This window comes from Pelophylax lessonae, assembly GCF_965119305.1.
Source record: "Pelophylax lessonae genome assembly, chromosome: 12".
In the NCBI taxonomy this organism is placed as follows: Eukaryota; Metazoa; Chordata; class Amphibia; order Anura; family Ranidae; genus Pelophylax; species Pelophylax lessonae.
In genome coordinates, this window is record NC_138779.1 from 89118012 (window position 1) to 89136708 (window position 18697).

General features: G+C 42.8%; 1 protein-coding gene across 7 annotated transcripts in view; it reads right to left on the minus strand.

Moving 5' to 3' along the window:
- MIB2 (MIB E3 ubiquitin protein ligase 2) overlaps positions 1-18697 on the minus strand; it is a 285750-nt gene that overhangs the window by 119291 nt on the left and 147762 nt on the right. For 5 of the 7 annotated variants that reach the window (XM_082273685.1, XM_082273687.1, XM_082273690.1 and 2 more), the window contains 3 exons: positions 12107-12301; positions 5208-5350; positions 4648-4767 (listed from right to left, as the gene is read on the minus strand). In XM_082273685.1, coding sequence (XP_082129811.1) covers positions 4648-4767; positions 5208-5350; positions 12107-12301 — 458 coding nt within the window. The remainder of the gene's footprint in view (positions 1-4647; positions 4768-5207; positions 5351-12106; positions 12302-18697) is intronic. The other 2 variants (XM_082273689.1, XM_082273691.1) reach the window with 1 other exon arrangement.

Here is an 18697-nt window from a genome sequence, read left to right on the forward strand (position 1 = left end):
CCTGAGGTTGTGATTATTTGATGGTTCATTCGTTAGGTATTTCTTTAATTAGTGTAGCACTTGTTTGATTTTTGTTGACATTATAGCCATGGGTATCTAATGGTGTGCTGAAAGCTTTTTATTTTTACCATTGGTGTGGTTTCATATTGCTTTAAGTTGTACAGTATTATCCAGGCAACCTTCAGGTGATTGGCCAATACTTTGCTAGGGCCACCCCTAGCGCATGCTTATAAACCCCACCCACTCCATGAAACTCGTGTTTTTTAACAAGCAATAATGAGAGACCAGAGGAAACAGAAAGGAGGATCCTGTGACCTGCACTGTGCTTCTAAAAAAGGGACTGAGTATGTCAAAGTTCCCTTTATCCTAATCGTACACTACAGGACAGATCTTGGGACGTCCCCAAGCAATACCTTGAAGGGTGGGCAGCGACATAGCAACAAGCAAACAGAACTTCCAACAGGCCAACAATACCAAGGGTTTAGAAACCCGAAAAACACTCAGTTTGAAGCACCTTGCAGCCAAAGCTTGTATCAGCTGAAGCCTGAACATCCACCTGGTAGAACTGGGGGAATGTGTGAACAAAGCACCAGCTCAGAAACATGTCTTACAGATGTAATGGTCACCAGGGTTGGAACTTTACAGCTGCGGTCTCCCAAACCTAGATCTCTAATTAGGGGTACAAAGAGCTACAGGTTCGGATTCTAAGGTGACAGAGAGAAGGTCGAACTGGGGGATTTATATGAGCAGCTCTCTTCAGAAAAGTCTTGATTAAGGACTGTGAAGCAAAAGGTTTCTGGAAAGGGGTCTTCATGGTCAGACACCGGTCAAAACTAAACTGAAGAAAAGCCAAAATACGAAAAAACAGGGTATTCCATGGGACTTAGTTGTTGGTCCTCACAACAGGCAAAGTAAGCCTTTTGCATGCGATGGTATAAGAGGCAGATCTTTTTGTTCTTAGAAGGTTGGGAATAATTAAGTTAAAGATAACTCTATCCATCAAAACCTGGTAACTGGCTAAAGCCAGTGACTAAGAAACAGGATGGAATAGGGGTTCATGTGCCACTAAATCTGATAATTTTGGAAGAGCCCAAAACTCATCCACCAGAAGTCTGTGTACCAAATTCTTCATGGCAAATTCAGTGCAATGATGATCACTGGAACCCTTCCTATCTCTATCTTGCGCAACAGTTGAGGGAGAATCTTTATCAGAGGGAAGGAATAAATCAGCCTACATCAAATCCAAGGAAGCACTATGTGATCAATTGCGAAATCCAGAGGATCCCTGGCCTTGGATACAAATCTTTCCAGTTTGTGGTTGACTCTGGAGGCCAGGATGTCCACATGTGGCTTTCCTTATCTCTGACAGAGTGTCTGGGAGGTCTTGGAGTGTAGAGACCATTTTTTGGGTCTAGGTATTTCTTGCTTGAGAGGTCTGCGAATTGTCCATGGCAAGGATGTACAAGAGAGCTGGAATGTGAATTTTTGGCCACTTTTTCATCTTAAGGCAGCTTGCTGATGCCCTCCTGATGGTTTTATGATGGCCTCAGCTGTGGTGTTGCCAGACTGCACCCAGACTGGATCAGTGTATTATAGATAATCTGAAGCCTTTAGGTTGACTTTCCTGACTCAAGGACAGAGTTGGAGATCCAGCAGGCCAGGGAGAGATTTTTCTGGTTGGATAGACATATTGAACTATCCACAGGGTGGATCTGTTTGGCCCATGACATGAGGATGTGGAGTTGAAGTATCCTGGAGTGAAAATGGGCCAAGAGGACTGCCTCGTAGGAGGCCAATATTAGACCCAGGACCCTCATGCAAAAGAGAATTGGTGGACACTTTATGGATCTGAGGGTCAGCATTTGAGACCCTAAAGAAGCAACCTTTTATGGAGCAAGGAAGATTCTGGCTTTGGCTGTTTCCAAGATTAGGCCCTGGATTAGGCCCTTTCCAAATTGTGAGAGGGCTGGGGAGCCAGCTTTGGAAAGTTTATTAGCAAACAGAAGGTCAGAAGGAACTGAATAGTCTTTTGGAGGTTGGCTGGCAATGTTGTAGTTGAGGAACCTTTGGTAGAAAGTCGTACTAGTACCCTGTGACATGAATGCCCAGTGTCTGCAGAAGAGCAAGCAATGGGGAAAGCACTTTTGTGAACATTCTAGATGTACAAGGGAGTCCAAATGCTAATTCTACAAATTAGAAATACTGGTCTCCCACAGCAAAGAGCAGAAAACGCTGGTGTGGAGGGAACATGATGAAAGATATTCCCTTTGTCTGATTGAAGCAATGACTCAAGTCCAGAATGGGGCAGATGCCCCTATTTGTTTTGGGAACTGCAATATAAAAATATTAGAATCTTTCCTCTAAAGGAATAGGTACCACCACCCTTTGTGACTAAAATTGGAGCAAGGCAACCAGTAACTTTGCTTGCTGTCACATTACATTGATCAAGAAAGGTTTTCCAGCATGTCCCTTCAACAGATGTTTATTAAACAGCAATGGCCCCACACTGATCGAAATTCAGACCGTTTCGGTCAGTGTATGGCTATCTTCATTAAGGATCCAGTACCTGAAGCAACATTACAGATTAGCCCCATATAGTGGGGTTTGGGTAAGGTTCCCAAGGTAAACTCCATGGATTACTGATCAGGAAGCTGCTAGATATCTTAGGGCAGGGGTAGGCATCCTTGGCACTCCAGCTGTTGTAGAACAGCAAGTCCCATGAGGCACTGCAAGACTCTGACAGCCACAGGCATGCCTTCCCAAGGCAGAAGCATGATGGTATTTGAAGTTTCAGCACAGCTGGTGGGCCAAGGTTGCCTACCTCTTGCCTAGGGCAATAAGCAGTTAGATCTTGATAGAAGTATCAGAAGAGAGAAGAAAAAAAACTTTCCCCAAAGACAGTAGTAAAAAAAAAAAAAAACTGGAGTCTCACGGAGTGGGTGGGGTTATATGAGAATGCACTAGGAGCAGCCCTAGCCCATGTCCAATTACCTGAAGGTAGCCTGCATGTAACTCATGGTCTATGAATACAAGCCTTGTGTCCTATACTGTACAATTAAGATATGATGACAATCTTACATCCCAGCATTTTCTGACCTTTGAAACTTATATTAATAACAAAACAAATGCATTCGTTGTAAGCTATGGTGGCCAAATTTGTGTTCTAGGAGTGCAGAAATGTGTGTGTGTATATACACAAAAAAAAATAAAAAATGATATATATATATATATATATATATATATATATATATATATATATATATATATATTATACATACATACTACAATATTGTGAGCTCTCACTGCTGCTTCTCAGCTGTCAGATATGGTTTCCCTGGTACTCTTCAGCTATCAAATATGGTGAAATTTACCTGCTTCTCTTCAATTATGCAATATGTTGAAGTTCTGTCAAGTACTAACAGGTAAAATAAAATGTGAAATGGGTATTTCAACTTAACAAAAAAAAAGGTTTTCATTACGCTTTCCCCTCTATAAAGCAATACAAATGGGACCACTCTGCCAGTCATGTAGTGTAATGGCGCTTTTCCACTGCATGGAACCGAACGGTTCGGCTCGCTTTCGCGATTTTCCACTGCATGGTACCGCATTGTACGATGTTGGAACGGTTCGGTATGGTACGGTACAGCGGCGCTTTTCCACTACATGGAACCGAACGGTATGGCTCGCTTAAACAGTACCACCTCGGTTGTGGTTCCAAGAGGGCTGTACCGATACCATATCCCACAATCCTTTGCATGCAGCCTTGACTGTTTGTCACTACTAGCCAGTGATTGGTCAGAAAATCGTTGTTATCCCAACCACTTACTACTTTATTGGAAAAGCAAACCGTACCGAACTGTTCCAACACCGTACCATGCAGTGGAAAACCAAACCGAGCCAAGCAGGGCCGAGTGGAGCTAAACCGGTACTTGCAGTGGAAAAGTGCCATAATACTACCAGATCTAACTAGCAGGGTCATTGCAGATCACCTGTGGTTTAGTGTCTGCTCAGGACCGTGTGATTTTTTCACTTCTCCACTATTTACATGTCCATGGTCAGGGTCAGAATTTGATACCAATGTAAAAAAAAAAGAGCCACCTGTGTCCTATTTTTATAAGAAATGGGGAAAGACAGAGCTGACACAGGTACACCACCACTTAGCTGCACCTTTTCTCTACTAATAAGACTTTTACTATCTCACCATCTTCATACTACACTTTAAAGAGGTGGTAGCAACAACATGGTCAACATGCAACAGATTGTGCAAAAGGAATTTTACATTATGAATATAAATATATATAAAATTGTATTCCAGATGACCTAGAAAGAATAGGGAGAGAAAGCTTTAACTTCTTGCCCTTATTCTAAGTTTGGTTTGGCTGAACAGTTTAGTTTAGGGAGGCTAATGACACCAAACTTCCAGGATACATGTGGAAGTCCTAGCAAGTCATTATTAGAACGTTCTGGTGTCTAATGATTAATCCAGGGGCGCATCTTCTCTAACAAGTGGAAAACTCTAAAAACAAAATGAGATGAGAAAGGACCTAGCTTAGATAAGAAGAGAGAAATAAATAAACAAGATAAGATGCTTGCTCATTCCTTCCAGTCCATTCTTATATATATTTTACTGTGTTGTTTTCTACATACATCTTGCGGTACCTTTGTCAGAGCACCAGGATGGAAGGTCCAGCGTGTTTCACTGTTGTACTGCACTCTGACATCTCCCCTCTCTGTGATTCTGTGAACTGTTCCGGTTTGACCTATAAACTGCACAGCCAAAACAAGCTTAAACAATTAATTAAGAAACATGCATTACTATGACATTAAATGGTTATGTCAAATCACATAAAATAAATAAAGTAACAAAAAACCTTGGTTCCATTTGAAAATTTTCTTGTCACACCACCTTACATTGTAGTAGTATGTGATTGCACAAATAGTAAAACATACAATCTTTGGGATTGATGGAGTATACAGTCATAACTTAAACTCAAACATAGGGCTGTTGCTAAGTTTCCATTACTAGGGTCATCTGATTTCAAACATGTGGTTTCAAACATTCCCACTCAAGCTTTCTGTTCAGTTGGCTCTCAGCCAGACGAAAAGACTAATTTTATGTAAGGTTACAAAACAAATCTAATAGCCACTGTGGACATTGCCAGTGAAAAAATGTTACTTAAATTAATTACCATTACACTGACAATTACCTCTGCCATTTTTGGATTCCATCCTCCATGCCCTTCTTGCATTTCCCGCAAAATTTCAATATCTAAGAGACACTTCACTTTGTCACCATGCTGGAATGGATGCCGTTCTGAACTCTCTTTCCTCTGAATCTCTGCCGGTTTTCCTGAAAAGCGTCAAAAGGCATAACATTTAAATTTAAAATTTTTTAAACGTTGGATAGGAGTAAGGGAGCGTTCAAACCCCTGTCAGTTGTTTCTTTTCTCCATCTGTGTCCCATTGGGGAGATTGCCCTTCACTTCTGGCCGCATAGCCAAAACAAAAAGTGAGAGGGAATCCCTGCAAATTAAAGCAGAGTTCTACTCAAAAGTGGAACCTACGCTTATCTGTCTCCTCGCCCCCTCTGGTACCACATTTGGCACCTTTTGGGGGCCAGGGGGGAACGGGTACCTGTTTTTGACAGGTACCCTGTCCCCACTTCTGTCAGACCTCGCCACGGCGAGGTACATCAGAAGTTCGGCCCCTCCTCCACCCTCTGCTTCCAGGCCAGTTACCGAACGCAGCACGCTTTGCGTATGCACAGTAGGGACTTGGCCCTGAAGCTGCAAGGCTTCACTGCCTGTTTCCTTTACCGGCAATGCCGGCGCCAGCACCAGACAGCCGACAGAAACATCAGCTGCGGTGCCGACATTGCTGGATTCCAGGACAGGTAAGTTTCCTAAAATTAAAAGTCAGCAGTTACAGTATGTGTAGTTGCTGAGTTTTAATTTTTGGAGGGGGGGGGGGGCGGAACTATGCTTTAAGGGAATCCCTAGGGGGCCTCCAGGTCACCAGAACTAGTGTCCCCATTGGAAGGCTTCCCCTCTACTACTGTTCTGGGGCAACACAAAATTTGGTTTTCTCTTTAACTTTCACTTTCAATGATCACAGTAAACGTGACAAATAGAGAGGCTAAATCTTCTTAATGAGAGTACAGTTTGCAATAAAAACCTGACAGGTGTTCTACTCCCTCTCCACTCTATCCAAAACCAAAAAAAAAAAAAAAAAGGTTTTGCCTTCAGTTATTTTTTAAGCTGGATGTATATATATATATATATATATATATATATATATATCAAACGTGCTGGCCAACTGGCACATAATGGGCTTTAAGGTACAAGTTTTAGAAAAATTAGGTTAATATAAAAGCTATAGCACGGATTAGATAGTAGCCAAGCTATCCATTTATGTCTTCTTTTCAAAAAACATAAAAACATGTCTTTAAAACCCAAAATCCAATAAATAATTATGGTCACTAAGTATAGTCCTACAGAGAATAGCAGGGCTGAAACACAAAACATACAGCATGCAGAAATAGTCAAGAGGTTGAGTTGCTTCCAAAACATTAAAATGAGAGGAGCTACAAAATGTAAGCAGTGTGTGGTGTAGTAGTCTTATTAGTGCCAGGCATGGTGGTTGCATCTCATAAACTGCTTTCCGCTTAGGATTTTTTACAAAACCTTCTCTACATTTTATATAGTTCTGTAGGTGAAAACACCCTAATAATGAGAAAGGTCTAAAGGGGAGAATAGCCAAGGATTGTAGTGCATGTGTTCATCCCAGGAAGAGGGATGAGAAAGCCTGATTCTCTAAAGATGTGGGTTTCAACATGCATGCTGTTAAAGCCAGTGACTGAGAAGCAGGATAGAATAGGGGCCGTGAGACAGCAGGTCTGGCCTGATCGGGAGAGGCCAGGGGTCATTTCCTAGCGGTCTGGGTATGTCTGTTTACCAGGTTCTTCTGATTAAATTTGGTGCAAGGGGAATCACCTGCTTCTTTTCTTGCAGCAGAAGGGGTGGAATTTACACTGGAAAGAAGGCAAAGATTAGCCTGAACTGAGACCAGGGGATTAATCAAGGCTTCGAATGGCAGTGCTAGACACTCCTTGGGTCACAACACAATCAGAGGTAGATAGTTGCTGAACCTGGAGGCCAGGATATTCACATCCGTGGTCCCTCATACTTGATATAATCAGGTTGAAGGGCCCATACCCCTTGATCCAGTCAGGGGCAGCTGGGGCAATTTGCTTTCCATGTGTCCAATCCAGGAACGTGGACCGCAGATATTGCTGGACATGAGATGATCTGGATTGTTTCCTTCAAGGCTGCACGACTCCTGGTACCCCCTTGGTGGTCAATGAAGTCAAGGCTGTGGCATTGTCTTACATCCCGATTGAGTATCCTTGCAGAAGGGGGTCCAGTGTTGCAGAGCCATCTTTTTTTCTCTAAAAATGGGGATATTGCTGCGCTAAAATGTAAAGATAAAAACATACATGAATAAAAAGTCAACAGACCAAATGAAAGCAGCCAGCACCTGATCTAGAATCAGAAATACCAGATCTAAATAGCAATATAGAATGGGATTGGTGCAGCGCTAACACAATTGAATCCACAGTCCATACAAATGTTCAAATGGATCAAATACAAAAGTGCAGTAAACAAAAGTTCATCAGAGAGTGCTCCAATAAAGAAGGGAAACTGTCCACCACTTCAAACTTGGAAAAAGCCCCGAGTGCAGGAACCGCCACCAAGATAATAAATGGCCTCTTACCAAATTGCAATGACCCCCATTACAAGGATCAAAGACAGCCTGTGTGATCAAATCAGTGCCCAGATCGACATGTATCGATTCCCAGTGTTCCCTCAGCAGCTCCGACCGGAACAAGTGAACATAAGGAAAAGAGGGACAACTCCAATAGTGAAGTACGTTCACAGGTTTATTCAGTAAAAGCAGAGTGGCAACTCACGTTTGCATGAAGAAATCACAGCATGTCTCGGAGCTATACTCTCAGAACCTTTGTTTCCAACCAATAAAATGGCCGCCGTGTCTCCTTGCTGGCCTCAGCACGACGAACCGCAGGCTCCTCCTCCGACCGGTTTCATCAACACGTGACTTCAGTTAGCTGAAGTCACAGCAGCTGTCACAGCAGCTGTCACTGTTCATAACTTGATACAGGCTAAGTGGCCATTGCTATTCACATGCACTCGTCATTCCAGCTACAAGTATCCGCTGAGATGTATATGGGTAAACGCTCGTGTGATGGAAGCCTAAAACTTATTACAGTATCTTACATAAGGGAGTGCACCCCTCACATTTTTGTAAATATTTTATTATATCTTTTCATGTGACAACACTGAAGAACTGACACTTTGCGACAATGTGAAGTAGTGAGTGTTCAGCTTGTATAACAAATTTGCTGTCTCCTCAAAATAACTCAACACATAGCCAATAATGTCTAAATCTCTGGCAACAAAAGTGAGTACACCCCTAAGTGGAAATGTCCAAATTGGGCCCAAAGTGCAAATATTTTGTGTGGCCACCATTATTTTCCAGCACTGCCTTAACCCTCTTGGGCATGGAGTTCACTAGAGCTTCACAGGTTGCCACTGGAGTCCTCTGCGACTCTTCCATGACGACATCATAGAGCTAGTAGATGTTCGAGACCTTGCGCACTTCCACCTTCCGTTTGAGGATGCAACACAGATGCTCAATAGGGTTTAGGTCTGGAGACATGCTTGGCCAGTCCATCACCTTTAACCTCAGCTTCTTTAGCAAGGCAGTTGTTGTCTTGGAGGTTTGTTTGTGATCGTTATCATGTTGGAATACTGCCCTGCGGCCCAGTCTCCGAAGGGAAGGGATCATGCTCTGCTTCAGTATGTCACAGTACATGTTGGCATTCATGGTTTCCTCAATGAAGTGTAGCTCCCCAGTGCCGGCAGCACTCATGAAGCCCCAGACCATAACACTCCCACCACCATGCTTGACTGTAGGCAAGCCCCACTTGTCTTTGTACTCCTCACCTGGTTGCTGCCACACACGCTTGACACCATCGGAACCAAAAAGGTTTATGTTGGTCGTATCAGACCACAGGGCATGGTTCCAGTAATCCATGCCCTTAGTCTGCTTGTCTTCAGCAAACTGTTTGCGGACTTTCTTGTGCATCATCTTTAGAAGAGGCTTCCTTCTGGGACGACAGCCATGCAAAGCAATTTGATGAAGTGTGTGGCATATGGGCTGAGCACTGACAGGCTGACCCTGCACCCCTTCAACCTCTGCAGCAATGCTGGCAGCACTCATACATCTATTTCCCAAAGACAACCTCTGTATATGACGCTGAGCATGTGCACTCAACTTCCTTGGATGACCATGGCGAGGCCTGTTCTGAGTGGAACCTGTCCTGTTATTCTTCTTATAACCTAGGCCATCTTTATGTAGAGCAACAATTCTTTTTTCAGATCCTCATAGAGTTCTTTGTCATGAGGTGCCATGTTGAACTTCCAGTGACCAGTATGAGTGAGAGCGATAAAACCAAATTTAATACAACTGCTCCCCATTCACACCTGAGACCTTGTAACACTAACAAGTCACATGACACCGGGAGAGAAAATGGCTAATTGGGCCTAATTTAGACATTTTCACTTTGTGCTGTGCACTCATTACTTTACATTGTAGCAAAGTGTCATTTCTTCAGTGTTATCACATGAAAAGATATGATAAAATATTTACAAAAATGTGAGGGGTGTACTCACTTTTGACAGATACTGTATATGGAAAATCTTTGAATGTAGGAACACCAGTTGAAACAGTGAGATGTTGTTTTAAGGCTGAGAAGGGAAGATCTACAACCGAAACAGCAGTTGTCCTTCAGAGGAGGGAAAATCTTTTTAGGATTGATCCAGTGATCAAAATCTCCATCCCATTTGTTCCTGGGGAGAAAATATCTTTTTAGACTTAGCAGATCTCTTTGCACCAAAAAAAGGCATAGTGAGACAGCGGGGGACCAAGTGGAACAATTACAAGGCTTTTGCGTACAGTAGAAGCGAGCATATCACTATTGGCAAACATCTTGAGTGAAGCCATAGTATCAGTTGGGTAGAAGCCTGAGAGAGAGAGATCTTCTGCTGTCTCCTCCAACACTGCTTTTGGGTCCTATACCTATTTTGGGGCAGGCATATCAGTATTGGATTCAAGCAGAGATGGTGGGGATGGAGAAATAGCCTGGCATCTCTGAGCTCTGGACACAGAAGGATGTGTTAAAGTCATTAGCTGTCTGAGGAACAGTGACACAGATGCAGAAAATTCCTCCTTGGTCAGGTAGGCCATGTGCTAAATGCCTGAGGTGGAGCTAGAATTGGATGCAGAGATGTGTGTTAAAATTAGGTCATGGCCTGGTGCAAGGGAAACATCATCATGCTGAGGTTGAATGTTGTGCAGTGCTTTGACAGAGCCAAATGTTGGCCTAAGCTTTTACCATGGCTCCCTTTCATTTAGTTTCCACCATTGCTTTGGGTGAGGGTCATCCCTGTGGGGCACACACAAAGTAAAATGCAGAGATAAAATAACCATGTCAGTAGGGGTGAACGCAGCAACCTGGCTGCAGACGGTGCTGTAGCTAATTTCCTCATGTTCAGAAGGTGGAAAGAAGTACTTTATAAGGTGCACTAAGCAGAAGTGACGAGAAAGTGTTTAACCTGCGTAGTGAACACCTGGTCAAGCACCTGAAACTGAGATCAGGGTGGTTGAAATTTAGCAGCAAGTTTGAAAAGTTTACACTGTAAAGGTGAACACAGTCCAAACACAATGGGGAAGAGTTACGTAAACTGGTACACACAGAATCTGTGTACTTGTGCATAGTAACCGATCAACTCCAATTTCAGCTTGTTTAAGCTTTTACAATAAAACCTAGAAGCCGATTGGTTACTATGCACAGCTGCACCACATAATGTGTGCACCAGTTTTAGTAAATCTTTCCCAATGTTAGTTGTTTCAGTAACAGTCAGAGACACAGGGTGACTCTGTCTTTCCTCTCCATAACGCTGGACCCTATAAGAAGTCAAGGCTTCACCCGTCGCAGTAGGCATACCCCTGGAGGGTTCTTCGTGGTCTGGGTTCCATAGGGATATACCACAGCCCTGGACCTATATAGGACCATGCAGTTAACTACACACATTGCACAAAGTGAGTACCCATGCAGGATTTAATGCCCAAAGCAACATTATTGGCTGTCCCCACAGCGTTGGGGTCTGGGTACTGCTCCCAAGGTTTTAACAAGGTTGCACTGATCTAGATGCATTGCTTTAATGATAGGTTGGAAGACAGTGAAGGAGTTCAGCTAAGTAAAACTAAGAGTGACTTCTCTGTAAATGATTAGGACACCAGCAAAAAATGGACAACTCGCAGACTAGGTAGAAGTATAGGGAAGGTGCGCCTCTGAAAGCTATGCTAGTCCAATAACCTGAATATATGGGCCTATAACCCAAAGTCTATGAATACTCTGCCTGTGTCTTAAAATGTACAATTGAGATATTGCAACTACTATCATTTTATTATGTGGTTCCTCTGATTTTAGACAACACATAATATTTTCAGGTTTTAAGTGTGTTTTCATGTAACATGTAACAAAAAAATAAAAAAAAATGTGAATTTTAGCACATGTGAAAAACAGTACAAAAAAGCTCTAAAAATGAAAAGGTTAACTTGAAAAGCCTGTCAAAACATTTTCATTTTGAATAGGTCTGAGGAGGTGTAGAACCTCTGTCAAGTTTTTCTGGTTATTTGTGTCCCTGCTATAAGGTTTTCCCACGTCTTGTGTGGTCACTGCTGAAGGATATGAGGGTAAATCTCTCCAGAGAAAGCAATAAAATCCTACAGTACAGAGAATTAAACTATTTCCCACTTTATCCCCCAAAAAATTATATTTGGCTGGAGGTCAACACTGATCAGCCTGGGAAAATATTAAGATGTTGTCATCTTGTCCCCACAAAAAGGAGGTTGTAATCTGTCCATAAATACAAAGCAAGCCATGTTAATGAAGAATGACAATTATTTGGTGAGTGGCTGACTGACATAATAAATATGTCAGCAAACTGTCTGTCAGTCTTACCAAGCTTAGGCAAGTGATCTTTGTAGTAATGTCCTCCTTGAGCATCCGCAATGCACTTTAGATCTACTTTGCCCTTGTGCCCAACTCTGTAAACATTAGTGGTGCCATCAGCCCAAGTTACACTTGCCACGCTGCGTCCTGTTTCCACATCCCATCCACGGATGTCCACAACCCGGCCGACTTTAGATTCCCCACCTAGGTAACACAGCACAAAGAAAAATGTTTTACACTAAAACAACCTCCTCTTTTTAGATTTCAATCTTTTTATTCTGTTTTAGAATAGAAGTACAAGAGCACAATTAAGAAGTGAAATATACAGAGCGTACGCTACAAATGGCTCTAGTTCGGCACAATCATGTTGTTTTTGAGCGATAACAGTTAAATCAGGCATTCAAGAGTACAAAGTTATTAGAGATAGTCCCACTAGTGCAATCGTTTTTTAGGAGGTATTTAAATAAAAAAAAAAAAAAGGAACCTCTTTGTTTTAATTTCAGTAATAAAATTAAAGGAAACGAGGAGCGCAGCAGCCTAGCGCATTATCTTTGCGACAATTTAATATTTAAAAGGATGTATAAATTATACTCACAAACAAAATAAGTCAAGCAGAAAATATTCCACCAGATGTTCCACCCAGCATGATGGAGCGCCAATCGTGGAATGAGTCCAAAAAAGTTGACGCATTTTGAGGGATTTCCCCTCTACTTTAGAGCTAGGCTGGTGCGCCCTCTGTTCCTTTCCTTTAGAGCAACCTTTCTCAACCAGTGTGCCGCGGGATCATGGTAGAGAAGGGCTGTCAGATGAGCCCGATCACCGGATCCCCTGCCGAACTGTACATCAGCACTGCGAGGGAGCTCCGTCAGCCTCAGGAAAGTGAAAGTAAAGGGAGTGGGAGTGTGCTGTGCTCTCTGCTTCCCCCTACAGTGCAGTACCCGGCTGTGTAAGGAAAGGTATTGTTCTAGAATTTTTAAAGTTTGTGTATATGTGTGTGTATGTGTACACATGTGCATGTGTGTCTGTGTTTGTACATGTGTTTGTATGTGTGTGTACATGTGTCTATATGTGTGCATGTATACATGTGTTTGTATGTGTCTATATGTGTGCATGTATACACGTGTATGCATGTGTGTGTGTGTTTGTACATGTGTTTGTATGTGTGTGCATGTGTCCATGCGTCTGTGTGTGTTCATGTATACATGTGTATGCATGTGTGTGCATTTGTATGTGTGTGTTTGTACATGTGTTTGTATGTGTGTGTGAGCATGTGTCTGTATGTGTGCATGTATACATGTGTATGCATGTGTGTGCATTTGTAGGTGTGTGTTTGTACATGTGTTTGTGTGCATGTGTCTGTATGCGTGCCTGTATACGTATGTGTGTATGTGTTTGTATGTGTCTATATCTGTGCATGTATACATGTGTATGTGTACATGTATGTGCGTGTTTGTACATGTGTTTGTATGTGTGTGCATGTGTCCATGTGTGTGTGTGTTCATGTACACATGTGTGTGCATTTGTATGTGTGTGTTTGCACATGTGTGTGTGTGTGTGCATGTGTCTGTATGTGTGCATATATACATGTGTGTGCATGCGTGTTTGTACAAATTTTTGTGTGTGTGTACGTGTATGTGTGTTTGTATATATGTGTGTTAGTGTGTGTGTGTATGTTACTTTTAATCCTGACCCCCATTCAGAACTGCTTTTTAGGGCTTGTTTCTGATAGCAGCAAGGGCTGCTGCTCCTTTGAAAATCAATCCTTGCTTAGATCACTTTTCAGAGGCATTTGGCAGGCGGTAAAGAGGCAATATGGTGCTTCTCACCACCTGTTTTAAGACCGGAAATGCAGCACCACCACACCGCAACCATGCACACAGTTGCAGGGTGGTTGCAGTGCAGCCCCATTCACCCTGGGTATACCTCCAGCTGCAGCCACCACATGTGTACATCCCCAGATGCTGCCTCTGCAGCTAAAGGGGGAGCAGCTGAGGGTAGTAAAGACAGCTCAACCATCTGGTTTTACTGTCCCTCCAAACTGACATGTGAACAAGCCCTGTGTTTTGTATGTGTGCTGCGTGTAGGGCTTCCCTACCAGCAGAAATGCAGGGAAAGAAGTTACTGACCCTTTTTTTAAACTTGTGCCGCACCCAAAGCACCGCATGTTTGCCAAAGTGTGGGGTGCCATTAAGAATTAATGGCACCCCTAAAGAGCAGAGCATTTGTCTGTGTGTCAGGAACAAGCACGATTCTGCGTGTGTTCTGCAATACACAGTAACGTGAATCAAACCTTGGGTAGGGGTGCCTCAAGACTGAAAATACTTTTCAAGGGCGCCCCGACTGAAAAAAGGTTGAGAAACACTGCTTTAGAGTTCCATTTGGGTATCCATGACCTGTTGTGAGTGGCAGCACAGCCATTGTGGTAGTTTAACCAGTGGAGACATACGTTTTCAATCAGCCGCACAATAACTTCTTAAGCGCAGGAGTATTGGTTTTCTTTCAGTAATAAAATGACCCTGATGGAGGTCAACAGCTTGTGCCAGTATAGTACATAAAAAGTAAAAAAAGGAGAAGAAAAGAAAAAGAAAAATAGACCGAGAAAGAGTTTTGAGTTACTGTGGAGGGCGTACCCAGACTGCTAAGCGTAGGTCATAGAATGGAAGGACACAGCCTGTTGGGGATCCACATCAAGACTCTAATATCAACAGACGGGCACAACAGAGCCTCTATAGTTACACACTGGCGGAAGGTTTTTTGTCGTAGTATAAAGCAATTTGGAGATTTTGGCTGCTATAATACGCCAAAAGAATGGTGAGTCCTAGGCTCTCAGTGTAACCTTGAGGCGTATAGCGTCAGTCTTTTTATCCAAGGGTGTTTGTGTAGTATGTCCTATATATGAACTGCCATGAGAAGTGTCCTGAAAAAGTAAATTAGTCTAGGCAATAACTTCATTTTAATGAAGTTTTTCAAACGCGCATTTTTTGGAGAAAAAAAACACTTTCATGAATAAAAAACAGTAAAGTTAGCCGATTTTTTTGTATAATGTGAAAGATGATGTTACACCGAGTAAATAGATCCCTAACATGTCACGCTTTAAAATTGTGTCTGCCCGTGGAATGGCGGCAAACTACAGTGCTTAAAAAATTCTCCATAGGCGACGTTATAAACGCCTTTACAGGCTACCAGTTTAGAAGTGCACAGGAGGTCTGGTGCTAGAATTATTGCCCTCGCGCTAATGCTCGTGACAATACCTCATGTGTGGCGCGATCACCGTTTACATACGCTTAAAATATTGCCTATAAAGAAAGTTAAAGTTAAATATTGCCTATAAAGAAAGAAGTATCACTTAGGGTAGCAGGAGGTCTGGCTCGTAGTAGGGACAGTAATTGGCCAGGGTGTTTCTTATTTGGTCATGTCAGAGTACAGGGGTATGATATATTTACCAGGGTCCAGGTTAAAGTGACTACCTGAAATGTGGCAGTGGAGGTGTTAAAGGGGGAGGGGGGTGGGGGGGGGGAGGGAGAGGAGTAGCAAGGGGGTGAATAGGAGGGGGAAGGGGGTTATGAGAATGGGGGATAGGGAGTTTGTCTATATGGATTCCTTCATTTTTTTTTTCTATGGATGGGTATAAGGATATTTGGACAATGCATAACATTTCCGTCTCCTTATTTTTTGGTAGCCATCAATTAGATGAGGTGCTGGAATTGTGTCATCTGAATGTCGTTTGGGAGGACTTGTTGGTCAATAAGTCTTGGAAGTGAAGCCAGCACCCCCAAATATTTGCATATTTGGAATGATAGTCGTTTGCTACACTGATCAGCTCTTCCATTTCTGCTGTTTGTCTGACCAGCCAGTTATTGTAGGGGGGGGTGGTGGTACCGCACTTGGAAGGGATACATCGTCTGGCTGCGTTTACTAAATGGCAAGCCAATGATTTGTAATAGGTGGAGTTAGGGAGAGCAGTATAATGCAGCAAGTACTGAGCTGGGGTGAAGTCTAGTGTAAATGTAGTTCCAGTGCCTTGCGAAAGTATTCGGCCCCCTTGAACTTTGCGACCTTTTGCCACATTTCAGGCTTCAAACATAAAAATATAAAACTGTAATTTTTTGTGAAGAATCAACAACAAGAAGGACACAATCATGAAGTGGAACGAAATTTATTGGATATTTCAAACTTTGTTAACAAATACAAAACTGAAAAATTGGGCATGCAAAATTATTCAGCCCCTTTACTTTCAGTGCAGCAAACTTTCTCCAGAAGTTCAGTGAGGATCTCTGAATGATCCAATGTTGACCTAAATGACTAATGATGATAAATAGAATCCACCTGTGTGTAATCAAGTCTCCGTATAAATGCACCTGCACTGTGATAGTCTCAGAGGTCCGTTTAAAGCGCAGAGAGCATCATTAAGAACAAGGAACACACCAGGCAGTTCCGAGATACTGTTGTGGAGAAGTTTAAAGCCGGATTTGGATACAAAAAGATTTGCCAAGCTTTAAACATCCAAAGGAGCACTGTGCAAGCGATATTGAAATGGAAGGAGTATCAGACCACTGCAAATGTACGAAGACCAGGCCGTCCCTCTAAATTTTCAGCTCATACAAGGAGAAGACTGATCAGAGATGCAGCCAAGAGGCCCATGATCACTCTGGATGAACTGCAGAGATCTACAGCTGAGGTTGGAGACTCTGTCCATAGGACAACTATCAGTCGTATACTGCACAAATCTGGCCTTCATGGAAGAGTGGCAAGAAAAAAGCCATTTCTTAAAGATATCCATTAAAAAAAAGTGTTGTTTAAAGTTTGCCACAAGCCACCTAGGAGACACACCAAACATGTTGAAGAAGATGCTCTGGTCAGATGAAACCAAAATTGAACTTTTTGGCAACAATGCAAAACTTTATGTTTGGCGTAAAAGCAACACAGCTCATCACCCTGAACACACCATCCCCACTGTCAAACATGGTGGTGGCAGCATCATGGTTTGGGCCTGCTTTTCTTCAGCAGGGACAGTGAAGATGGTTAAAATTGATGGGAAGTTGGATGGAGCCAAATACAGGACCATTCTGGAAGAAAATCTGATGGAGTCTGCAAAAGACCTGAGACTGGGACGGAGATTTGTCTTCCAACAAGACAATGATCCAAAACATTAAGCAAAATCTACAATGGAATGGTTCACAAATAAACATATCCAGGTGTTATAATGGCCAAGTCAAAGTCCAGACCTGAATCCAATCGAGTATCTGTGGAAAAAACTGAAAACTGCTGTTCACAAACGCTCTTCATCCAACCTCACTGAGCTCGAGCTGTTTTGCAATGAGGAATGGGCAAAAATTTCAGTCTCTCGATGTGCAAAATGGATAGAGACATACCCCAAGCGACTTACAGCTGTAATCGCAGCAAAAGGTGGCGCTACAAAGTATTAAGTTAAGGGGGCTGAATAATTTTGCACGCCCAATTTTTAAGTTTTTTATTTGTTATAAAAGTTTGAAATATCCATTGAATTTCGTTCCACTTCATGATTGTGTCCCACTTTTTGTTGATTCTTCACAAAAAATTACAGTTTTATATCTTTATGTTTGAAGCCTGAAATGTGGCAAAAGGTTGAAAAGTTCAAGGGGGCCGAATACTTTCGCAAAGCACTGTATAAGTGTAACCTAGGAGTAGAGACAATCAGAACCAATTGCGAGTTGCGTGGGTAAACCACCAAAGGCATCTGAACGTAAAGAGTCTTGTCTGGCTCAGCGATGAGCTGGAGAGGCTGTGGGACAGGGGCCACTGAGGGGCCTGCGATCAGAGAGAGAATGAGGGCCACAGCTTGGAGATTTGCGATGTCTGTGTCTGGTGGCTTGGATTTCTATTTTGTTATCACTCTGTCTTCCTCCTGCAGGTGTGGGTACGCAGAATTCTCTGTACCAGTCTGGAACTGAAACTAGTGGGATACTGAGGCTGTCGCAAAAATGAGGAAGGTCTTCTGGCACTTTAAAGATGGCTGTCTTGCGGACATGGGAGGCAGAAAGAGAGAGAATGGAAACTTTCACCTGCAGTGAGCTCCTCTGGCACGTAGAGCATTTAGAAGAGGGCAAAGATCTTTAAGGTGCTGCAAGTTGATGTTGGATATGTCTTGGAAAATCTTTATATCTGCGCCATCATGCGAGATATGGATCCAGTTGTGGGCCTTTCGGAGTATGTCCTCTTTGAGACGAAAGTTGGTCAAGCAGCATACTATGTCTCTTGGCGGGATTGTGTCTCTACCCCTAGGCCACAGTGCTAAAAGAATCTGCTCCATTTCTATTGTGGTGGATCTGGGTCTTTCAAGGAGGTCGTTAAATATGGCAGTGACCACTTGTTGGATCTGATCATGTTCCACGGATTCAGGAACACCACAAACTCGAAGGTTATTTCTACAGCCTCGATTGTCCAGGCCCAGGTGTCTGTACATGTCTCTCATTTGAAGGATCTGGGTGTCTTGTGTTGTATAGAGCTGTTGAATGTGTGACTCTTGACGTGATGTGAGCAATTCTACATCCTGCACTGTGCTATGTTCTGTATATCTTGTTTAAGGTCGTTAATGACAGCTGAAAATGCAGCAGATGTGTT